Genomic DNA, 26,308 nt, shown 5'->3' on the forward strand with positions numbered 1-26,308 from the left:
CATGGTCTCCGAGCTGATAGTCAATGCTGCTGCAAACGTCGTCGAACTGTTCGTGCAGAGGGTTGTTGTCTTCCAAATGTCCCCATCTGTTGACTCAGGGATCGAGACGTGGCTGCATGATCCGTTACAGCCACGCGGATAAGATGCCTGTCATCTCGACTGCTAGTGATACGAGGCCGTTGGGTTCCAGCACGGCGTTCCGTATTACCCTCCTGAAACCACCGACTCCATATTCTCCTAACAGTCATTGGATCTCGACCAACGCGAGCAGTAATGTCGCGATACGGTAAACCGCAATCGCGATAGGCTACAATCCGACCTTTATCAAAGTCGGAAACGTGATGGTACGCATTTCTCCTCCTTACATGAGGCATCACAACAACGTTTCACCAGGCAACGCCGGTTAACTGCTGTGTGTGTATTAGAAATGTGTTGGAAACTTTCCTCATGTCAGCACGTTTTAGGTGTCGCCACCGGCGCCAACCTTGTGTGAATGCTCAGAAAAGCTAATCAATTGCATATCACAGCATCTTCTTCCTGTCGGTTAAATTTCGCATCTGTAGCACGTCATCTTCGTGGTGTAGCAATTTTAATGGCCAATAGTGTATTTTAAAAACAACCACCTTCCCTGTTTCATTCAGTTACCATGACGTTAATTTTCGTTTGACGTGATTTGGCAGCATGTTGTCATCATTGGGTAATTACGCCTGACTGTATGTGACACATTATTGGTGATCAGGCTTGGCACCTCATCCACGTGGCTGCTGTGGATGGCAGAGCCAGTTTCCAGAATGTAGGAGAAGGGGACACTGTTCAACCTCCAGATGATGGTCTGGTTTTTTCCGTGAAGAATGAAATGATCGTAAGGCACTGATGGCTGGGAGTCGCCACATGGGAAATTTTGGTAGCAGAGTTGCAAGTCTTTTCACTTGATGCCACATTGGGTGATTTGCTTGTCGATGATGATAAAATATGAGGACAGCACAACACACAGTCCCTGAGTGGAGAAAGATCTCCGACCGGGTTGGGAATCGAACCTGGATGATACGCCTAGATATAAAACAATTTTCGTGGAGCTGCTCGGAGCTTGTCACATTCAGGAGTCGCCGACAGCCCTCAAGGGTGTAGGAGGCAAACAGTAGCCATGTAGAGCGGAAGTGATGATTTAAGAGTGCTGTCAAGTCAGCAGCGAATGATTCTCAGCGATCCGTTGTTCTGCCAGTACGGAAAGTTTTGAAAGAGTACGCACGTGCATTCCTGTATGCAGACCTGGAATTCTTCTTAATCCGTCAGTTCTCTTGGCGAGTGATGCGTTATAGTAAATGTGTGCGTGCTACATAGTAAGAGGTCATTAGCTGGCTAGAGATAGTTTTTGATAAATGAGCCGTAACTGGTGAGGTCTAGTCGAAGCCAATGAACTATATATTTTTTTCTGTGTAAACACTTAAGTGCTGTGTTTTTGTGTGATTTTATTCCAGCTTGAATTTTAACCATTATGCTGTATGGTTCTGAAGGTGATTATCAGCGGGAGTAGCTAGAAATCAGCTGAAGGTGGTAACGTTTTTCAGTCTAGTGATATGATTGCGGAATCTTTCTGAAAGTAGTAAATCGCTGCAGGGTTTTTACTAGTGGTAAAAATGTAGTGACAATTTTAACCCTGTCTCGGGGGTCAGAGTGAGGTAAGCAAACCTTATTTAAATTTAGTAGTGTAGCAGTGGAGACCATTAATCCGAGACCGTCAATAAACATTTGCGAGTAAATTTGCGGAGCAAGAGGGCGTGTAATTGGGCCCGCGTTTTGCATTCCGCTTAAAGCATGTGCATCGGCTGACACGAGTGGCTGTTTGTTCGAAGCCTCTCAAACTCCGAGAGGAGATTGAAAGAAACGCTCAGCATCTTTCATGAGCATGATTTTTTTTTTTTTGTTATTTATGACAGTATGGTGGTTAGGTGGCGATATTCCGGTAGCCTTAATGGTGAAACTGTTTCTTCGAAGTATACAGGTTGGGAATATATATAACTGCGGGTAGTGTCACACAGTTCTTTAACAGACGGGAAATTGTTTCTATTTGTATAAAATTTTCATTGTCAGAACTCGGAAGGTCTCTAGTGATTGGGTAACGATAATCCGGTCCTAGCAGAACCTGCAAGATTTTGAGAAGGAGAGCATTGGTAGGTGGTACCTAGGGCCGAGTGCTGGAATCTGGGCTACAAGTAAGGATGCCGCTTGCCAGACAACTACTCATTGCTCCAGTTTCCAGTGACGTAACGAAAGACACAATCCTGGAAAAATTTGCACCAGGATATTTAAATTTACTGATGACAGCAGATTCCGGCTCGGCATCATAAATGGTCATGAGTGCCGTGTCAATCAGCTGAGAGGCTGAAAAGTGCAGGATACGTGAAGAACAATCCCTGGCTCATTCTGTTCTATCGTTACAATCTCGAGCATAAGAGCTCTTTCAGCTGGATAACACCTAACTTCCTCTCCAAGATCATCATCAACTTCATTTGCAGGAATTATTACCAGGCATCTCCATCATTGAGCATGTGTGGAACATACTGGGGCGATCTCTGGTCCAGTTGCTACAACAGCAATGTACTTTGAGCAATTGCAGCAACAGCAGGCTGCAGAGTGCATTACTGTCTCACAAGAGACGTCTAACAGTTCTATGATCGTATCTATATACTGTTTCGAGACAGCATTGTACTGAAAGGAATCTGCCCAACAGTACAGTCTATCCATAGACATGTGAGCCTGTCACTATGATCATATACACTTTACGACATGTTTAGCTTGTACATAAAACTCAAATCATATACAACCAGTGCTTAAGCGTGTGGGTATTCACAATGTCACTGTAACGTTACACTATAAAGACAGCCTCTGACGTAGTCAAAACATGGATATAAGACATGGCATGCAGTTAGAATATTAGTGGAAGAAATGAGTTTCACAACCTGCTCTATGCCCGTTATCTCAGTGATTCATCATCAAACAGATCGGACATTTATCAAGTTGCATCCATATGCTCTCTTGATTTTCCATAAACATGCATTGTTTTTAGACTGTCGCCTATCTACCATAATATGCAATCTAACACTATGTGGCGATAGCGTCCTGACAATCAATTTTCCTTAACTTCCACTCAATGAGTAAATGAGAAAATCACAAGCACTAGAAAAACTACCAAGTAACATTAGCAAATTTAACACTCAAGGAGCGCGAATAGTTTGGAATAATTACATACAGGCTCCATGTAACAACCAAATTTAAATTCACAGATGGACACATATATAAGGTGAATCCTGTGTCTAATGTGACAAAAGTTGGGTGGATTGTAGAAAAAAGCTTATTTCCTCTTCTTTGCTCTCATAATGAATGAATACCTCCTTACTGACTGAAGAACAGAATTTTCTAAACGGAAATAAAAATGTATTCTGCTTATAAATTTTGTATGTGACTTTGCATCTGCTAGCTGAATTCACATTTCTACCTCCATCTTCATTTTAAACTTGGTTACAAAACATACACTTAGGAAAGCTACGTTAAATGAAGTAATAAGATCCATTCTAACACTTAACACAATTTTAGTAAAGGCACTTAATTATTACCCCTATTGACACAAAATATTGATGGCATTTCACCAAATACTTTTAATTATGTAGTATAACATTCTGTTTTCTAAATAATTTTCATGTAAAGATTGAAATAATTGAATAAAAAACTTGTAATAATAAGTGTTCCTACAGCAACGATACAAATTCGTTAATATTACTGTGATGATGAACACATTACTTTTACACTGACTGAAAGCCAAGAGTCGAAAAATTTAAGTAATGCTGTAAATCACTGGTAAAACGAAAAGTTTATAATAACAGTAAACGCCCTTACTACCTTTCAGCTGCATGTACATTACTAAAATAATACGTGTTTATTACTATTAAGTGGCTGTAGATTAAAGTTACTGTCAGCGTAAATTAAATAAATGCACTATGCGAGTTAATAGTTTCATTAGAACCAAATTCAACATTGCCATCCACAGATTTCACAGAAAGAATTATAAATATTTTATTCCCCAATAATTCTCTCGTCTTAATTATTTGACTTTGAAAGTGTGTGCAATGGTAAAACTTTTCCTTGATAGTTTCATTACCTATAAGCTGTGTATATGTTTATTTTACAATCTTTTAATGTAAGGCGCAAACTTTAAAAATAGTTTATACAAGAAGTAATTTGGATATCTATAAACGATGTATCACCTGTTCAGGCACAAATTCTAATGTTCTATATTTTAATTTAAAAGACAACCTCAAAGTGAAATATTTTGAAGACATTCAGAGAAAATGATGAGTGCACTAATATATATGATTCTAATTATGGAGTTACGTGTTACAAATGTTCTATCCTTGGGCGAAAATATATGTAATTAAAATGAATTCTGCAACAAATTAACCATTCATTATCTTTGGATATTATTATTATAATATTATGAATTACAGAGCAACACTAGGGAACAAATAATCCGAAAAAACTCTATGTTTTAACATACAACTATCTTTCGACAGCTTTGATGCTGATGCTAATCTTGCTATCTCTTCATAATTTGGGGTCGCTGCTCTTGCATTTTCCATGTTTGCAATTGAAATTATTAGATGTTAAGTCCGCCTTTTATGCAAAACAAAGACAAACACACACAGAGGTGCTGAAACATGTTTGGTTCATATGAAAGAATAATGTTTTGTATGATAGGCGGACCTTGCATGCAATAACTTGCTACCTCTACACATCTTGTACCACCAGTGTTGTCTATAGCCTTTCGTATATTTTAATTTTTGTCTCCCACCATAACATTTCATTCTCCACTCCTCACTGTCGTGCCAATGTCGTTCCAATAGTTCTACAAACTTGTGTCTTATTCTCAGACGAGTTTATAGCAGACATCTTTCCTTGGCTACACTTTTTTCTAACTCTTCACTTCGTACTTTACATATCCGCTTCATTTTTAATTATTTTCAATGGCAGCACATTTCAAAAGGTTCAGTTTTTTCACCTGCATCTACTAATGAAGTCTTTACAGCAGTGATCCTTCTTCTTCTTTTAGTATGGATCACATCCGGTTTCTTTTTAGTTGGCGTAATTGGTTAGCTTGGGTGCCAAGTGTGTTAAGAGTTTATGTGTAGCGTAGCGTTGTGTTTGTTTTATTGTTCATGATGATATTATGAGAGATAGTAGAGGACGAAACCCGGTATTAGCACACAGCCTGTTTCTCTTGAACAGCAACGACAGACCCAGTTCTTCTACAGAAGTGTCTGCCCAGTTTTGATATTTAGAAAGTCGCTAAACGCCTCTCCAATACTCTTCGGCATTTTCTTCTTTGTTCTGTTTGTAATTAATCTACTTTCTGTGCTAAGCAGCTGTTTCATATACCAATAATTGTTTTATGTCTTCATTCTTTCGAGCAGTGTGCCTATAACTTATGCGAATTTACTCGTTGTACCCCACTGAAAAAAATTCTCTTCCTGAAAATTTATTGTAAGTTAGTTCGCTCACTATTATTTAATGTTCTTCGTTAGCGATAGACGTCACCCACGATCACAACAAGCAGTATTGCTGCACATCAAGTTTTATAGAGCACAGCCTAATACCCCAAGATACTAGAGGACACGTTGGTAGAAGCATCTATCCTAGTGATACAGCCCCGTAACTTCAGCGAAACATTTTGTAAACTAAATTCTTCATATCACACGATATGTATACATGGCAGATGATTTTTCGATTTGTCATATAGCATAAATAATTTAGCAAATGGAGTAATGCCTGACGTCAGCACATGATCGTCAGGAGGATAGGTTGTTAGTTAAATGCATCAAAACAGGGTCTGAATATAGTTCTCGTAAAAGGGATATATTTTACTACATCAAAATGATTAATTATTTGGTGATTTATCAAAAGTTGTTTACTTTACTTATCGTCCCTCTGTCAGATGATGGGACACATTACACGAATTTGTACTTATAACCAAGTATACATTTTCTTATCCTGGCATCTCATACTCCATGTTCCATAATGCGAAATATTCAATACAAAATTACCTACTTTATGAATAATTTTTGCTCACTTTCTCCGAATTAGCTTCCTTGATTTCATTTAAATAAACAAAACATTGCAATAGATTTATTCGTAATGTTAAATTTTCATGTTACAGTTGGTAAACGTTTGAAAAACATCCCTCACACCTCTGCAGTAAATAGAGTGCTGTGAGAAACACTTACAACAACTTTCAGAGTAAAAATTAATCCAAAGCTAATAAACCTGGGAAAGAGAAGATTCAATGTTAAACTACAATAATACACCAACGTAAAATTCATGAAAGCACAAAAAGCCAAAACTACTTTTAAAATCATTTTCTCTGTTTGGCATAAGCAACAATAATATTTCAGAGTTGATTGTGATGTTTTTATTGTCTGTGCCAAGCCCTACATAAAACACACAGTTGAAACACGCAAAAAGACATATACAGGCTTTTATTGGCTGCTTAAAGTACATTAATATTTGGCTGCCGCCCTTGCTTCAGATCCCTACTAATAAGCATGCCGGCGTGTTGCAGATAGCACAGGAGCTGAACCAGGTGCTGGGTGGAGAGACCAAGGAGTCAGCACCCAAGGTAAGCCACCAGCTCAACGGCGTGCTTCCCGCGCGCTCACGTATTAACAGTAAGCCCAATTATTTTAAAGCATCAGGCAACAGGTAAGGCACGCTGATTCTGAAATCAGCTGTATTATAAGTGCATACAGCTGGAGGTACGAGGTAAGTAAATTCCTCTTATTCATGAATTATTAACAACACTTCAGGTGACATCGACATCAGAAACACATGTCTCATCGAGACCTGATCAGAAAATTACATATACAAACGTGGCTTTAGCTAAGAGTTGAGGATATAGCGATTACGCCCATTATTTGAAAACATGCGAATTTTAACCTCCAAGTAAAAGTCAACCAGGAACATGAAAGCTTTCTGACAAGGTACACAATTCGTACAACAAATGGAATTGTTCCTCAATTAGACCGGAGTCATATGACTAGTGCAGAACTCTCTTTTAATCATGTGACGAACTACTATTGGGTCATGCCCATTAAACAATAGCAATTCTTCTTTTTATTTGTCACACCGTCAGAGGCACTCATTTTCAAACAAAAGGTGCAATTTATCCGATTTAAACGATTTAAAGAATTTTCTGATACTAAACGAATTGTGATTATTGGGCAGACTCATCACTGCCCACTTGTGTAAGGCTTTAAGTACATACTGTTATATGTTTGATATTAGTTATCGAAACAAGCAACTACAAATTTAATTGAAAAATAGCAGTCTGACGCAGCGTGCCGTAAGATATCCTTACTGTTTAGACCTACAAGTGCTGTAGTGATACATCCGAAGATGACATGTTAAATAAATCGAAACCGGTAATCGCCAAAAAAAATTGTAGTTGTGATCGTGGTAGATAACAAACACTATGTTAAAGTAAGAAGTGATCACGAACTTCTCGTAAACACAACATCATTTTGCAGTGAACGGGATTTAAGGGCTCTTTACGTAAGGAGTGTAGTCATATGACTGTTGTTATTGTTGCAGTGAAATGTTTTGCGTAAAGTAGCTGAATATGGCCGGAAAATTGTAGTTCTAACTCTGTTGCCGTGTAAATGTTGTGTAACGAGAGGAAAATGTCGTCTTGGCTTCCCGATTTAGTACATTTTCCGCCTTCCATTCCATTTATCCCAAATGGTCTTTAATACAATGTGTCAAAGTAGATTAGATTAAACATTACGAGAATTTAGTATGCAGACGCCTTATGAGATACTACGAGCTATTTCATATCACTCAATCCCTACAGTGCCTGGAAGTATCTACTGACATTAAGCGATGTGTAACGAAAAAGTTAAATTCTGTAAATAAGCGTGTGTAGAAAGCACGCAGTTCACTGCGGCATTTTGTTTTCACATGACTTGTTTTAACGATATTTACGTTGCTGAGCGCATACGAAATGTCTACAGCGGCAAGTACATCATCTTTAGACTTTTCTTCACTTCCAGATATCAGGTAGCGATATATAACTCCAGTATGTGTATCACTAAATTAATAATAGTCACGCTTACTAAAATATCTGTTGATAAAGTATTTGGCGAGGTCTGTTGTTTAATAAATGTTTTATGTACAGGACGAGTCACGTAGAACGTAACATCCCTTTTATTTCGTGGACCATTCAAGATATCGAAACGAGGCGTCCGACAAATGATAGTACGTAGAGGGACGCGTAATAGTGATTTATAGTTAATCCATTTAACTCTTGTATCAACTGATATTTTGAAGCGAATGCGGGTTTTATAATGGATCGGTGTACTGCTTTAACAGCAACTGAAATCTCCCGAAAATTTGAATGATATAAAGTCGGTGTTGAAAAATTTCCCAAATACCCAAGAGATACATTAAAACTGAAAGGTGAGACTATGTAATTGGTAACTGCGGAATAAACATCTTGAAAAGGAAGGCAGCGCGGCTATATAAGGACTGCAGTAGCGATCATTCGACTGTCATCACTTCACAACGGGCAAGAAGCACTCGGGCGGAAACTTGTGGATTTCAAATCATTTGAGGAGGCTGGAAGCCCGAGAGAATTTTATCAAGCGTTGTATCACTCTACTCATATCAGAATGAGATTTTCACTCTGCAGCGGAGTGTGCGCTGATATGAAACTTCCTGGCAGATTAAAACTGTGTGCCCGACCGAGACTAGAACTCGGGACCTTTGCCTTTCGCGGGCAAGTGCTCTACCATCTGAGCTACCGAAGCACGACTCACGTCCGGTACTCACAGCTTTACTTCTGCCAGTATCTCGTCTCCTACCTTCCAAACTTTACAGAAGCTCTCCTGCGAACCTTGCAGAACTAGCACTCCTGAAAGAAAGGATATTGCGGAGACATGGCTTAGCCACAGTCTGGGGGAGGTTTCCAGAATGAGATTTTCGCTCCGCTGCAGAGTGCTAGTTCTGCAAGGTTCGCAGGAGAGCTTCTGTAAAGTTTGGAAGGTAGGAGACGAGATACTGGCAGAAGTAAAGCTGTGAGTACCGGACGTGAGTCGTGCTTCGGTAGCTCAGATGGTAGAGCACTTGCCCGCGAAAGGCAAAGGTCCCGAGTTCGAGTCTCGGTCGGGCACACAGTTTTAATCTGCCAGGAAGTTTCACTCTACTCATATCTTTAAAAAGTATAACGTTCTTTCCAAAATAAAAATTAAGGAAAAGTACTTGATTCAATGTTTCAGTTGAAACAAGTTTTAAGAGTACTGACCATTTAATAAAATTACGTGCCTCTCTTCGTACTATCGTTTCACAGAAATCTCGATTCGGTGTATTCAACCGTTCACAAAATAAAAGGAGTATTACTTCCTACGCGACTCACCTTGTCTAAGGGGCAGTCAAATGAAAACGAGACAGAGGGGAAAAAAGTAAATAAACCGTTTATTATTTCAAAGGTAATCGCTGTAGCTGTTGACACATTTATCCCAGTGTGAGACAAGATGGTCAGTACCTACATGGAAAAATGTTTGCGGTTCTCTGCGGAAAAGTGAGCCTATACAGGCGTCCAACTTTTCTGCCGAAGCAAATGGACGGTGACGAAAGTCTTTCTTCGGAGATTAAAAAAAAAAAAAATCGGGACTGTATGGAGGATGTGGGAGGATGTGTAATGGCTTCCCAATGAAACTTTTGCAGTGTACTCCAAACAACCTTGGCAACATGTGGGCGGACATTTTGTTGGCAGGTTGTTCCGCTGGAAAGTCCTTACACATTCCTCATACAATCCTGACCTGTCTCCACGCGATTTTCATATTTTTGGAGCCCTGAAGTAAGACTTTCGTGGCCGTCGATTTGCTTCGGACGTTGAGGTGCACGCCTGGGTACAATCATGTTTCTGTAGACAACCACAACCATTTTTCCATGAAATAAAGGTCTCGTCTCACATTGCGATAAATGTATTAACAGCTATGGCAATTACTTTTGAAATAATAAAAATGGTTTAAATGGCTCTGAGCACTATGGGACTCAACATCTTAGGTCATAAGTCCCCTAGAACTTAGAACTACTTAAACCTAACTAACCTAAGGACAGCACATACACCCATGCCCGAGGCAGGATTCGAACCTGCGACCGTAGCAGTCCCGCGGTTCCGGACTGCAGCGCCAGAACCGCTAGACCACCGCGGCCGGCTTTGAAATAATAAACCGTTTACTTACTTTTTTCCATCTGTCTCGCTTTCATTTGATTTCATATGGATAGTCGTTTCTCCCTCACTCCATACTCCATGTATGAATAGAATAAAATCTTTCAAATGATCTATAGAACACGTAACTAACATCTCGTCGATAATGAGGCAATTAGAGACGGAGGATAAGCTCTCATTGGGCAAGGATACGTTAAAAAATCAGACTTGGCATTTTCAAAGTTTCCATGTGATATTTGTCTTAAAGTGAGGTTTGCAATCACGGAATACCTAAATCTAGATGGTCTGATGGGGATTTGAGTACCCGGTCCTTCCAAATACAACTCCAGTGTCTTAACTGCTAAGTCTGAACTTAAAGAAAAATGTCTAAAGGCACAAAGGCAGACGACTCATATTAGCATGGAATTCCGTAACAGTGTGTTATGATCAAACTGCATCACATTGAATCGAACGATGAAAACGAGATACCAAGGCAGCTTTTAAAGTGATCCCCATGTAAAAGCTTTTAGAGATAACGGAAGACTGCCATCTTTTCAGTTTGCAGTTGTGCCTGCAGTTAATGTTAGCTCTCGACGTTAATTTGAGCAAGCTACCTATTAATGACATTGTCTGTTAAGCTAAGTGATGAACTGCTCTAGCGAAAATAAACTTTGACTAGATCTGATTTGCAACTGTTTTTGTAGCAAGGAGAAGGTGTTGCACACCTAATGATGGGGAAAATTAATAAAAAAGAAGCCATAATTGCTTATTAGAGCTCAGATACGAAGGCAGGCAACATTTAAGCATGGAAGCACGTTTTCCAACACGTCACGTGATAGGCAGTCTTTCCAGAAGAGAACACCACGGCACAAATGATTCTATCGAATGTTAATCTGTTTAGAGATATGCTAGTGCTTCAGAAACAGTCCAGATTTTCAGGTGCAGTACGCTGTAGTAAATAGTAAAATATCAATCCTGAAGTTAAGTATTCATGTGCAGTTAATCACAAACCTTTTAGTGCATTATATACTCTTTGGAAAACAGCTGTTCAAAACAATGATAATCATTTCATGCTTAAGAAAAACGCAGAAGAATATTAATCAATGATGGAGAATATGTAACTAAAATTGCTTTCTGGTTACAAGAAAGTTTTTTTTTCTTTATTGTGATTTCATTCCCCTGCCCCATAGGGGCAGGGGAGGGCTTTCAGCGGCACAATCCGCCGCTCTTCAGCCGAGTGACACGACAACTAAAACAAGAATAAAATGATGCATACATAAGGAGATAAAAAAGGGGAACATAAAACAGAGTAAGGGGAGAAAATGGAGGTAAAAGTACACTGACATGTAGACGTTCATGGGAGACGGTTAAAAAAGTCACCAGAAAGTTAAAAAACAGTTGGCGATTCTACAAGAAAGAAAGCAATGCTTCATAAAAGTAGCGAAAGAAGCAATATAGTTGTCTTCGATGTTAGATGTTACGACGTAAAAATTTCGTGAGTGCGTGTGTATTTTCACTGGCTCCTTATTTTAACGAAAGGAATCGCCTATTCAGAGAGCCTAACACACCACTGCACAGAGCTTTAATGTGCAAATGAGACCCTATATAGGCTCTCTAACGTGCGCCAGACAACGGTCCCATCTGGCGGCGATTCGTGCTACTACGTAGTGCAGTCTTGGCAAGCGCTCCAACGTCGAGTAGTATATCGAATCATATTGATCTCTTACTCTATTAGTTATTTATTTCCGTTGATGAACGCCATAGACCTCACTTGCGTTGGTTGGCTGGATGGTTTGGGGTATAAAGGGACCAAACTACAGGGTCATTAGTCCCCTCTCTTGTGTGATCAGTGCGTTATTTGGAGTGGTAATCTGTAATTAAGAAATAGTGAAATGTATATAAAATTCACTGTTAACTTAAATCCATATTTGATTTAATATATTTAATAACAATGTAACTGGCTAAACAGCCAAAAACTACAATAAATAAAAGAGCATATGATTTCTATCAAATTGATAAATGACGATATTTAATCATCAGGTACGCTTTTCGTTACTTTCTTAGACTTTTTGAAAACCCTCTTTGATGCTCTACAACTTTTCTCTTATACAATTTTGCGCCAAATTGATCAGTTCTCGGATACTGCACGTATCATATCGAGACATAAATGCGAAAAGGGTGAGAGATTATCATTTTGCATACTCTAGCCACTCCTCTACTCCTCTCATCCTTGCACCTTTGTTATAAGTGATGCACTACGGAATAGTACCCAAGCGTGGTGTCATAAACAAAGCTTCATAGCGTTTGACTGCAGTAGACGCAGTAATGTTTATTTTCCTGTCGCGGAGAGAGAATGACGACGTACAGAAAGTGGAGAGGCCCGACAGACAAGTCGTTAGCTTAGGCGCGCCGTCTGTGGCTCGCCGCACTATAAACGAACACTTAGCCGTAAAAATAGCCGTTTAGTTGTTATTAATTTTCGCAGTGTCTCGCTCTGTCAGTTCTTTATTTAGCTCTGAACGAAGAGTCTGATATATTGTCCTGCTGTCTTGTGTTGGTGGTGGGGTCGGCGCGGGGAGAGGGGGGGGGGTTGAGGGGGGGAGGAGCTTTTATAAATGGGTGAAGCAGTTGCGGTGTTTCTCTCTGCTTTGCAGAAAATGCGGACTGCATTGGTAGTCATCGTAGAAGAAACAGCGGCTTCAAACAGTGCATTATATTTTATATCAAATTACTTCACTTACAGAATACTTTAAAACGCTGTTCTACAATTCCATAACTAGTCTACCATTATGCATCGAAAGTTAATAGAAAAATCAATATGTTTAACCATCTGAGAATCATTTGTAGCAGAAAATGGTTTTATATTAATGACAGCAATGAACGACGGTGGGACGAAATGTTAGTGCATAATACAGGAAAAAATCTTCCACTTCAGTAGCTGGATTCCATGCTGACTGCCATGCGGGGTCGGGGTCGATTTCTGGCCCGGTAGGAGATTTTATGCGCTCGGTGACCGGGTGTTGTGGTGTCATCATTACTTCCTCATAATCGGCGCTCAAATTGCCGAAAAAAGTAAAAAGACTTCCACTAGGTGGCCGAACAACCCCAGATGGGGTCTTCCGGTCAGTAACGTCATACCATCATCTTATTTCACTGGAGTACAGAGAGTTACAGGAATGAATGCAAGCAAAATGGGAGCGCAAGACCAGGGTGACAGTAATTGAGAAAAGATAAAATAATTATATGCTGCTGAGCTGTAGCATACATTCTTCTTAGTTCTTCAACCGTCGGGTCGATAGCACCAACTCTCCATGCTTTTCTGCCTTCGGTCTTCCTCCTGGGTGCGGCATAGGTGTGCAAAGGGTATCCTCCATTATCTAGTTGATGTATTCCAGTCTTCCCTTCTACTGTCCCTTCAATAATACTTGTAACGATACCATCACTTCTCGGCAGGTGGCCGACCAATGTGTCCTTTCTGTGTTGGATAAGCTTGAAGAGTTACGGTTTCTCTTCCTCCACTCTGTGGAGCATCTCTTAAAATGGTTCAAATGGCTCTGAGCACTATGGGACTTAACATCTGTGGTCATCGGTCCCCTAGAACTTAGAACTACTTAAACCTAACTAACCTAAGGACATCACACACATCCATGCACGAGGCAGGATTTGAACCTGCGACCGTAGCAATCGCGTGGTTCCAGACTGTACCGCCTAGAACCACTCGGCCTCCGGGCCGGGGGAGCACCTCTTAATTTGATACCTTGTCGACCCAGGAAATCTTTACGATTCTGCGGTAGCTTCACATTATGTTTAATCTTCATTATCTATCAAAGTGTAGCGCTTAGTGTCGCTTGCATGATGTTGCATACGTAGCGTGCAGTAAACGCTGTCAGCTGGCAACCAGTGTAAGTTGGGATATTAACACATAACCGTCGATTAGATGTTTACAAAGTTGCATCTGAGGATGAGACGTGAACTCTAGAATCGACACTGCGATAAAACTTGTAATACCATAACTGCAGTCTGAAGCTAATTTATTTATTGTAATTATATTTTTTGTCCTCGGAGTGTCCATGCTCACTTCAGTACAGCAGCCTATTCCAAAGTAACGTCTTTATGAGATCTTTCCCGTCATCGTCTATGCATCTGGATGTGGACAAATTTCTTCTCTTCTTAAAAGCAGCATTTACCCTGTGGATTCGGCGTATAATATCCTTTTCTGATGTCCCACAAGATGTAATTTTACTTCCTAGGCAGGCGAAAGATTCGATGGTCTCCAGTCGCTCATTGTCAAATGGTTCAAATGGCTCTGAGCACTATGGGACTCAACTGCTGTGGTCATAAGTCCCCTAGAACTTAGAACTACTTAAACCTAACTACCCTAAGGACATCACACACATCCATGCCCGAGGCAGGATTCGAACCTGCGACCGTAGCGGTCGTGCGGTTCCAGACTGTAGCGCCTTTAACCGCTCGGCCACTCCGGCCGGCCGCTCATTGTCAAGTGAGCGTTAGGCAGCGATGTTTTGTTGACTTACCACTAAGATTAGATTTTTAGATGTTGTTATTGTGGTCTTCAGTCCAGGGACTGGTTTCATGCAGCTCTTCATGCTACTATATCTTGCGCAAGCTTCTTCATCTCCGAGTAACTACTGCAACCTACATCCTTCTGAATCTGCTTAGTGTATTTATCATTCGGTTTCCCTCTACGATTTTTTACCTTCCACGCTTCCCTCCAGTACTAAATTGGTGATCCTTTGATGCCTCAAAACGTGTCCTACGAACCGATCCCTTCTTCTAGTCAAGTTGTGCCACAAATTCCTCTTCTCCCCAGCTCTATTCAGTACCTCCTCATTAGTTACGTGATCCACTCATCTGATCTTCAGCACCCTTCTGTAGCACGACAGTTCGAAAACTTCTATTCTCTTTTTGTCTAAACTATTTATCGTCCATGTTTCACTTCCATACATGGCTACACTCCATAAAATACTTTCAGAAAAGACTTCCTGACATTTTTTTAAAATCTATATTCGATGTTAACAAATTCCTCTTCTTCGGAATCGCTTTCCTTGCCATAGCCAGTCTACATTTTATATCCTCTCTACTTCGACCATCATCAGTTATTTTGTTCCCCAAATGGCTAAACTCATCTACTACTTCAAGTGTCTCATTTCCTAATCTAATTCCATCAGTATCGCCTGATTTAAGTCGACTACATTCCATTATCCTCGTTATCCTTTTATTGATGTTCATCTTACGAGGGTTGGAACTTTAATAGTGGCAACTATGTATTTACAGCTCGTACAAATAGATACGTGTTTCAAAGTTTTACTGACCTTTAAAGTAGTCACCAGCATTGTATATAACCCGTTGCCAGCGGTGTGGAAGTCGTAGGTTGTGTTCCAAAAATGAACAGCATAGAGACAGAAGTGATGACAATTTCTGCAGAACTTGACCATCATTTTGCAGGACAATGATCAAGCACGTACAGTGCAAGCTGTTACTGATTTGTTTGACTGGGGGGGCTGCTAAGTGCTATACCACCTACTGCACTCCCCTGACTTAAGCCCTCGTGACTTCGATTTCTAAACTGAAGGAAACATTTCATGGCATTCGCTTCAGAACTGCTACAAATTCGTCGGGCAACAGACCGCGCCGCTCGATCTGTCAACACAACTGGCATTGCTAAGAGTATCCTACGACTATCCTTATCAAAAGCTTTCTCTATGTCTACAAATGCTAGAAGCAGTTTTTCAGATACAAAGCGGAAATAAGTACGCTACTCCAGCAGTTATGTTTCCCCCGCTTTTCAAAATTGGTTCAAAATTTTCGTTGGAGATCTTTCTCTATTGTGTAGTGCAATCGTTTCTGTATTTATCTAGAAATTTAGGTACATTTGCTAAGAAAAATATGTTAATATGACTCGAATGTTGGCAACGACGGAATCTTTCGAAATTATAAATGGCTGAAGCAAAGAAGGGCTCACAAAAGTCATACGTAATGATGTGTAACAAGTATGGACCGAATGACTTCTAATGATTAGCTGTCGGCGATGGAAACATGACTTTTTCGTGTTATTTACTAAGTTACTATTAAGCCATGGTTCTAACATGGGACACGTCAACGTTTGTCATAGTACTGGATACAGTAAACAAAGATTATTAAACAAAAAAAAATATCTTCTAACAATAATACTCTTTGTCTCTCTCCTTTTCGTCTCTTTCGAAAGTAATGCTTAATCCTGTCTATTGTAAATTTCACTTCTCATGATAGAATACATAAATCGTGATGTTTACAATTATGAGCAATAACTCTCTTTTCACTCTGACCATCTAGGCTCACGTAACAATCTCAATTCCTCTTTTTTGTTGTTTTCTATTTTGCCAGTACTCCTTAATCTTTTACCCATGCTGTTTTCCCTTTCTTTTCTCTATGTTGTTCTCGATTTCTTATTTCTTATATTTTCTTATATCTTGAAAATCTTCTAACTTTATTACTTTATTCTTAAAATGGTTATTTTCTGTTAATTCTCCTTCTTCAATATTGTTTCTTTCTAATTCTTTTTTTATTTCTGTAATTCACACTACTGTCGATTTCTTTTTCTAGAAATACAGGAATACGGATATTTATTTCGTTAGTCTGTTCTCTTTCAGTCTGTAGAGGTGACCAAAGTAGATTGCTTGCCATTACTTCTGCTATTTTCTTTATGTATTAGTAGATCTTCTCGTACTCCTCTGATCTTACAACTGTGGTATACTTTAGTTCTTATTTTCTAGATATGCGTTTCTTGTTTTAGATATTTTTGTCAAGCCGTATGCACTTTCAGTTTTATTAACTTTTATGGCTACTTTAAATTTTCCTTGTCTATTCTGCTGTATGATTTTTTCAAGATTTTTATATTGTCTAACTCGCTCTATTTTACCTGTTAGTGTATCTATGTTTTTTGGTGCATTTTTAAAAATATTTGTTATGCATTTTGTTTTTTCAACAGATATTCTGAGGCCAGTTGTGTTCGCTGTTTTTTTATTCCAGAAAATTTATTTGAGTAACTGCTACCGTCATATATTCTGAAAATACAGCAAAATCGTCTGCAAAATCCAGGCAGCTTATCATTCCATTTAAGTTTCTTAACAGATATACTGGTTCAGTTTTTTGGTTATTTAGCTCCATTTTCCTTATAATTTTTTTAAACGTGATTAAACGGTAAAGATAAAAGCCGCTGCCGTGTCTAACACCAGTTTTTATGAATGAGGTATATTTCCTAGAACATCGGTTTCGATATCGTATTTGTTAGAGTTTCACGAATTATGTTTGGTTATTCTGCATTAACATCATGTTCCACAATGAATTGGCTGTTGCATCTCCGTCCACAGAATCACATGCTGTCTTGAAACCAATAAATATTATAGGTTTGCTGGTTAACATTGTATTCTGTGAAAGATCTCTTCCAAAAACCACTATTTCACTCTCGCAGTAGTTGTATAAAATTTCTTCATCCCTGTTCAAGAGAATTTTCGATACTATTTCGTATGCCACTGGCAGAAGTGACGCTGACGTGGACTTTCCCACTATGGACTTGGCAACTCGTGACGTTAACGTGGTGTTTCCGAGCACAAACATTTTAACCGTCACTTTTCCGACCGCCAAAGAAAGCCGCGACAGTGGCGGAGGCCCTAGTGGAAAATACCACGTTACAAAACTGATTGATGTTAGCCATGGCTTTTTCGACTATTTTTTAATTCCATTTCTTCATATTTTATCCAGGCTTAGGGCTGGCTATCGTTATTGTACGTAGACACGTTTAAATTTTTTTCATTTTTTTAATTTTTAGTCTGATTAAAAAACGAAAGATTAAATTGCTGCTAGTGAAACTTACAAATGCAAATATTTGGCTGTTTTTCCAAATATGTCGCCATTTCCAAGCGTCTGGTTAGGCAGAAACCTAGGCGTACAGTTGAAATTGCTACGTGTGAAACAAGCAGCAATAACATTTATATTCTTGCTTTTCACAAATATTTCGTTGTTCATTTCCAAATTTGTTGCAATTTACGAGGATGTGGATTGGCAGAAACCTAATGACGATACTCCCCTCGGCTACCGCGTCAAAGGTAGCCACTCCAGCTGTCTAGAACGAAATTAGAATTATATTAATACCTTCAGCTGCTAACGGGCGTTGATATATATCAACGGGGACAGGTGAAAATGTGTGCACTGACGGGACTCGAACCCGGGATCTCCTGCTTACATAGGAGACACTCTGTCCATCTGAGCCACCGAGGACACTGAGGATAGCGCGACTGCAGGGACTATCGCGCACGCCTCCCGCGAGACCCACATTCTCACCTTGTATGTCCACACACTACCTTCGTAGGGTCCCACCCCAACATACTCATTACTCGTGGAAGATATTCTTACCAAGTCCCGTAAGAGTTCGGGGAATATGTGTGCATCAGCACAGAAGAAGGTCATGGCCGGTATTGCCAAAACTGTATACTTATACGGATGTGGTGTCTGTTCTTTCGGACTTGGTAAGAATATCTTCCACGAGTAATGTGTGTGTTGGGGTGGGATACTACGAAGGTAGTGTGTGGACATACAAGGTGAGGATGTGGGTCTCGCGGGAAGCGTGCGCGAGATAGTCCCTGCAGTCGCTCTATCCTCTGTGTCCTCGATGGCTCAGATGGATGCCGGCACCGTTTCTCAGCATGTTCGGCCAGAGAGCTGGCTGGCCTCTGTAATAAAAAGAAAAAACTGAGTGAAAACATCAACAACGAATTTCAACGGATGTCCTGTGACGTCCGCCACGACGAAATACAACGGACGATAACGAACAAAATCGGTAGAGCGTCTGCCATGTAAGCAGGATATCCCAGGTTCGCGTCCCGATCAGGGCACTCATTTTCACCTGTCCCCGTTGACATAAATATCAACGCCTGTTAGCAGCTGAAGGTATTAATATAATTCTATTTTCGTTCCAGTGGGGTAAGGTCTGTTTAGAAACGCCACGGTGCGAAACTAGTTAGTCAGAAGAGCCACGGAACCTGCTGCACCTACAAAATGATTGGAAAGTCCACGGAGACGAAGTAATACTCCTCTGTAACTGTGGACATTTTTGTGACCTCCTCCCCCAAAATATATTAGTAAAAGCGTTTGTGGTAAATTTGTTTTATTTCCGTCAATGATCACAAAACTTCTGGTCCTAAGACTACCGGTTTCGATCAGCAATGACCATCTTCAGATCTGCAGAAAACCATGGGAAATAAAATACAACTAATGGTCAGATTACATCTTAAAACAATAAAATATGCCATAACGAAAAATTATAACTTTCATAGATGTGGGAACATGCGCTTAATATACGAGGCATTCCTGTTTTATAACATTTTCTAATGTAGTAAAGCCATAATAGCATCGTCGCAAAATACACATAAAATCAGCTTAATGCCGTTGCATATATTTAAAACATAGTGTAAGGAAGGCCACAATGCAGGTGGAGTCATAGGGCTACTATTCATAACAAACTACAGTACAGTAGTGACAACATACGTTTGTGCTGTAAGCTCGTTAGATGTCGCTACTGCAAGTCTAGACGTAATCGTCCATTATAAAATTGTACACAATGCAATAAATGAAGAGTACAAAGGTAAAGTCTATAGTGGTCTTGCGAAATGTGTAAGTTATTACGATGATAAAAAGTAATAATTAAAAACGCGAATAAAGTTAAATTTAAAATTGTTAAAAGGGAATGGTTAAGAGATAACAAGTAATTCTGAGATGCTCTTGTGGTATTTCGTCTCCCACGTTTTTCTGCAAATATGGTCATAGCTGACCGAAACCGGCAATCTAAGTACTAATACTTTTGTGATCATTGACGGAAATTTAAAAAAATTATTCTTATTTCGTGGATCACTGTTTCAATAAGCTTTCATGTCTCTGCTCGTGAAAAGCGTTTGTGTTTATGTCTGTCAATTTCCAGATTTCACAATTAACTTTCTGAGAATAAAGTAGGATGTTAACTAAGAGTCGCAAGTGATTACAGATATTATACGCTACGTATAAGAGAGTATACGTCCGCCCTCGGTAGCTGAGTGGCCAGCGAGACAGAATGTCAATCCTAAGGGCCCGGGTTCGATTCCCGGCTGAGTCGGAGATTTTCTCCGCTTGTCCTAATCATCATCATTTGATCCCCATCGACGCGCAAGTCGCCGAAGTGGTTTCAAATCGAAAGACATGCACCCGGCGAACGGTCTACCCGACGGGAGGCCCTAGTCACAAGACATTTACATTTACAGAGGATACGTTCCACGTGATGACCTGCCCATGTGGATGTGCTTGCGGCGCCGGCCGGTAACATTCATGTCAGGTAAACGCGCACACTGGCTGCAACAACAAATCTGACACGGTTCGGGGGTCCACAAGGTGAACTGGTAAACAAAAGAGAGACAAGGTGGGGCACTAATGGGCAAGAAATTAAATCTAAAAACTTTTTTTTACTTCCCAAACATAGATGGAAACGTACTGAAGAAACAATAGCCCAGTCAATTACACGTTTACATAGCCACAGTCTGTACACATATTTTCACAATGGTAGTGCTTGGTGAAATACTGTTAGTGGTGAGTGCACACTTCGATTTCACATTGTGTAAGTTATACGCTGTCAAAGTTGTGTGAGTTTATTTGTATTTGCAGCATTGTTGCCGCACAGCGTCTAAAAGAACATTAAATTTGACCATAAAGATTATCAGTCAACGCTAAACTGTCAATACTCCATAATGCTTCTTACACTAGCCGGTGGCTGTGTCAGTATCTCGACAGGGCTCCTACCAGAGGGCTGAGTGTTGCTATCGTAGTTGTGAAATAACTTGCATGACACATGTACTCCTTATTCCTCATATGTTCAAACAAACACACAGTTTTCGAATTCCACCAGTAACCCCCCCCCCCCCCCTCCGATTCTTTAAAGCATCGAACTCCAATGTATAAAACACCTTCAAAGGTCTGATTACTTTACGAATGAGGTAGGACGTTAAGTACGTAAGCGAGAAAAACTTTAGAAACGGTTTGAAATTACGCTTAAAGTTTGTCAGAAGTGCTCTTATTATGAATTTCTGGATGAATATAGTGTAAGTAATTTGGGCTCCATTTTAATCAAAAGCAAGCTTTTCACGTACCTCAATGCTTATAACGTCATATCTCCAGAACCACGCGTCGTACAGTGATGTAATTTTGCAGGTACTTTACGTGGTATATTATCTGAAAACTGTGTTGCTAATAGAATTCGTAGCAAAGAAGTAATCAATTGAAACGTCGTGCCTGATGCTAGGGTTTACAGAATGTGCGGCTAAAATGTGGTAAATGATAAACTTTTTCTTTCACTATTTTATGGGGGGTGTCAGCAAGAAAAAGTTTGTTGGAAGTCGCTAAGTGCTTACATTCTCTAACATTGGATGATTAGACTCTGATTAATTGCGCGACTTGTATTCTGCTGCCGCAAGACATATATACGGTTCCTACTTTTAATACTGGTCGTGCTGTGTTAAATCTTTAACGTAAGATTATACCTCTTCATGAGCAGATTATGACAGCAGTTTAAATTATTAAATTCGGTAAATAATTAAATAGAATATTGAAAATAAAATTTTCTGTTGTCCCTGGTAGACGTTAGATATACAACTTGCAACACAAGACTAACTTCGAATGTCGACCGTTAACGATTTACGTCTAATGTCTACGCATAAGTGCCGTTGATTCGGAGCTGCATTTAATATTGACTTGTTTAAACTGACATAAGCTACAGTTTAAATAAGGCACTATCGAACTTCAACCCACTGTCTAACAATAAATACGTAGTGTGAAGTACATATGAAAGGAAGACTCACTAACTCCCCTACTTTTTTTGTTTCATTCTCTCCCATTAAAGATACATAGGTTGAGTTATGACTCATTGTATAATCAGAGTCTTTTCAGTCAAAAATACCAGATGAGCTAGTAGGGGAACAAGGAGTCCCAGTTGAGAATGTTTGAGAAAGGAATTTCACTTACAATCAAGAGAAACATCCTCTAAACCTTGGTCAGAACTGGGGATGGGAACTATTTGTTATTTAATTCTGGGGCAGATGAAACCCTAGTGTATGTGTAAATGTAAGGACGTACGAAGTTAAGTCGATGACTTCGTCGACATGTGCTGTGTAGCCACGTCGCTGCTGACCGCAAGCGAAGTGGTCGATAGCGTTAATAGCCAACGTTCAGATCGTTTTCAAATTTCTTGCTCAGATTCTCCTACGGCTAAAAATGGTCCGTGCCTGTCTACTTTGAAATATGTACCAAAGAGAATGGGTTTGAACTATTCAAAGTACCTTCTGTATCAAAGCTGACAGAACTGTCAACACAGAGGAATCAGAAATACTTATCGACTCTTGACTGTTGTACGTAAGGAAATGCATGTGTTGTAAAATACGTGCGAAGAGGTTCGAGCACAGTAATAGAATGCGAAATCTGAAGCTGACATAGAACTCTGAGTCGTTGCTAGTTGCAAACAGCTGCAGGAACGATGTTAGAGCCATCTGGCAGCGAATGTTGGCCTGATTTGCAGAGCTGAAAACACGATATATTTCTGTTGGCTTCTCACACCCGCTCGATAACAAATCACGAACAAGTGGTGAGTTTAAGTGAACGCTGCTAGTATGCAGTGATGCCAGCCAAGTGTATTCTGTGCCAAGTGCATCCAAATTGTGTTCCGCGAAAACACAAACTAAAAACAAAATTGTCGCGAAGAAGTAAATTTAGGTTTCACAAAAAATTGACTTACTTGGTACTAAAAAGTCAGCTTCCCGAGTATTTTTAACACATTCATCATACACGCTGTGTGTTTGCTGTGACCACCTCTAAAGTTTCTTAAGTTTGACAGCTATTGTTTTTCGCAGTGGATTCTCGAAGTTTGAAGAGCGTCTTGTGATAAATGCTCAATGATAAAATTTTGTGATTACGCAATGTATTCACCTATAAAATAAAGTAATACGCAGTCCTGGAGCAGTTAACGAACATCAACTTCCTGAACAGCAAATAAGAGTTAAATCATAAAATCTGAAAAATGTGCACAGCCAGTTATAAACCGTAACTGTCACAGATGAGTTACTAGTGTGCTAAGCTGTTGATTTCCAATCACTAATTGGCAGCATATACAATTTTTATCCGTTACAGCTCACTTTGATGTCGTCGAGTTCGACCCCTACTAATTAAAAACAATAACTAAATTGGTACAGGCATTGTAGGACGAAATAATTTCTTGAATATAGAGCGTTCCCCCAAATAACATCTCGTATAGTAAGGGACTGTCGTGTTATTTCCGTATAAGATATTAAAGGATTTCCAAAAGTAACCGACGTTAACGGTGCACATTTTGTTCAGCTCGTAGACATTTGGAAAAGTAATATTTCAAAGTCGTCAAGAGGTGCTGATGAAACAAATCTTTGTTAACTACTGATTCAAACACCCTATGATCAGGTGTCATAAAATTATTTACATCAGCTTGTATCACAACGTTCTTGCTGTGGCGTCGAATAAATTAAAAACAGAACTGCATCGTTACCGTTGGTAGTAGAATGCCTTATACAGTCAGTAGTAAAATGCTTGCTGTAGTTAACTAATATTCGTACACTATCCTTATCACATACCACCCTTCTGTGTAGAGTACGCTCTGCGTATTGATTTGCTACTAAAACAGTGGATAAGTGTCTAGTAACAACGGATAGGAATTGTATTTCGGCAAGTCTTTACAAGTTTGTCCTACAACAGTTTCTTTAAGTACTGCACACATTTCGGTAGCAGCGCGAGTGCGTTACTACATGTATAACCCTGCTTATTTTTAAACTTACAACGAAATGTAGCAAATAGAAAGCCTCATAGAGTTACATGAGCGAAGTTAAGATAAGAATGAATTTCATTATGGTACTGAATGTCTGCACTCCTCATTTACAGTGCGAGAGATGACTAATTAATAGACGTTTTGTAAATGCATCTTGATTTTCACTTACTTTTTATACACAACGTTCAGTCTCATTAATGTGACCACCACCCACGTTCGACGTCAACGTGCAATAACCACTCACAGAAGGCAGGCTAGTAGTGGAGGCTATGAAAAGCGTGTGGGGCGGATGCAGAAAACAGTGCAGTCGTGGTCGTGATGCGCAAATAGAGCGATTTATGTGACGTCCAGGGGAGCCAAGGGTGGAAACATTTCCGAAACGGCTACGTTTGTAAACTGTTCATATGCCACCATGGTCAAAATACAGGGTGTCCCAAAAAGAATGACCCGATTTTAACTTGTAATAATATTGAGAAAAGTGGCACTAGGTAGGGTCTTTGCTATTAACCGAAACAGCGCTAGATGTAATCGGCATGGTCTAGAGTTTCAGAAAAAATCCGGTAGATGTCGCTAAGAGCGCTGATCTGGAGCGTTCTGACAGTCCCGCGCAGTGTGGCGTCCTCGCAACGGGAGGCGTATTGTATTATTGAATTTAGTGGTACTCAATCAGTGATCGCAGTTCAGCGGGCGTTTCGTATTCGATTTCGTGCTAAACCACCATCACCAAAGAACATTCGACGGTGATATAAACAGTTTGAAGAAACAGGGTGCCTCTGTAAAGGCAAAAGTCCTGGCCGGCCAAGCGTTCCTGAACAAACAGTGGAACAAATCCGACGAGCATTTGAGCGGAGCCCCCGCCAAGTCCACGCGTCGTGCTAGCCGAGAACGAGAACTTGCGTTATCGTGCATAAACGTACCGATTACAACTGGTACAAGCTCTTCGAGATACTAACAAAGTGAAGCTAGTGGACTTTAGCAATGCTGTTCTAGAGGACATGGAAGATAACACTTTTATGTCATGGTTGATACTCAGCGATGAGGCAACGTTCCACATTAGCGGTAAGGTTCACCGTCATAATGTGCGTATATGGGGGCTCGAAAATCCTCATGAAATAATTGAACACGAACGTGATTCACCAAAAGTGAATGTTTTTTGTGCTGTTTCGAAAAGCAAGGTTTATGGACCCTACGTTTTTGAGGAAGAAACTGTAACAGGACAATCATATCTTGAAATGCTACGGAACTGGTTATTCCCACAACTTGACTCTGACAATTTCATCTATCAGCAAGATGGAGCACCACCGCACTGGCACAACAACGTGCGCAGTTTTCTCAGTGCCAACGTGCCTCACCGTTGGATAGGGCGTACAGGACCGCGAGACGAAGCTTTACACTCTTGGCCTCCTAGGTTCCCTGACTTAAAACCATGTGATTTCTTCCTGTGGGGATATGTTAAACAATGTGTTTACGTTCCTCCCTTACCTCGTGACACTGATGAACTAAAATCCAGAATATCAACTGCTGTAGCTTCAGTGGCAGAAGACACCTTACGCTCGGTTTGGGATGAATTCGTCTATCGGCTAGATGTCGTCCGTGCATACAATGGAGGACATATTGGACATTTATGATGGATTTTTATAAACTTCTGTCTTTTCTGAGTAATTTAGTATGCAACTTGTTGGTGTTAAGCCCTTCTTCTTAATAAATAATTCTATTTAAAATTGGGTCATTCTTTTTGGGACACTGTGTATAACATCCAAGGCAAAATGGCCAGCGCCGAGGCAACTGTGGCCCACCAGGAGCCATAGATGACAGGGGTGAACGACGGCTGCAGAGGTGAGTACGGGCGATTAAAGGTGCAACTATTGAGCAACTGACCGGCTTCTCAACGACCGTTCAACGACCTTTGCTGCGGGAGGGCCTGGTTCACGAACCCATGGTGATTATCGTTCATCGGCGAAGAAAGCTGGAATTTACACGCCAGTACCGCAACTTAGCGTCTACCAAGTGGTGACAGATGGCCTTTTCAGATGAATCACGTTTTATGCTCCATAGTACAGATGGCCTTTGTTGTATACGGCGCGAAACGTCTAAAAGCAAACAATCTGCAACAGCGTTATGGTCTGGGAAATGTTTTCATGGCATTCCCTGGATGACGATGTCATTCTGGAAGGCACAATGGATCAACTCAA

The 26,308-nt window shown here is 40.1% G+C and overlaps 1 protein-coding gene across 14 annotated transcripts in view; it reads left to right on the forward strand.

Moving 5' to 3' along the window:
* Positions 1–26,308, forward strand: part of LOC126091654 (serine-rich adhesin for platelets) — a 443,990-nt gene that overhangs the window by 231,597 nt on the left and 186,085 nt on the right. For 13 of the 14 annotated variants that reach the window (XM_049907085.1, XM_049907086.1, XM_049907090.1 and 10 more), the window contains one exon: positions 6,611–6,667. The exons of the other annotated variant lie outside the window; for it this stretch is intronic. In XM_049907085.1, coding sequence (XP_049763042.1) covers positions 6,611–6,667 — 57 coding nt within the window. The remainder of the gene's footprint in view (positions 1–6,610; positions 6,668–26,308) is intronic. 14 annotated transcript variants of the gene reach the window in all.

This window comes from Schistocerca cancellata, chromosome 1 (genome assembly GCF_023864275.1).
Source record: "Schistocerca cancellata isolate TAMUIC-IGC-003103 chromosome 1, iqSchCanc2.1, whole genome shotgun sequence".
Classification (NCBI taxonomy): domain Eukaryota; kingdom Metazoa; phylum Arthropoda; class Insecta; order Orthoptera; family Acrididae; genus Schistocerca; species Schistocerca cancellata.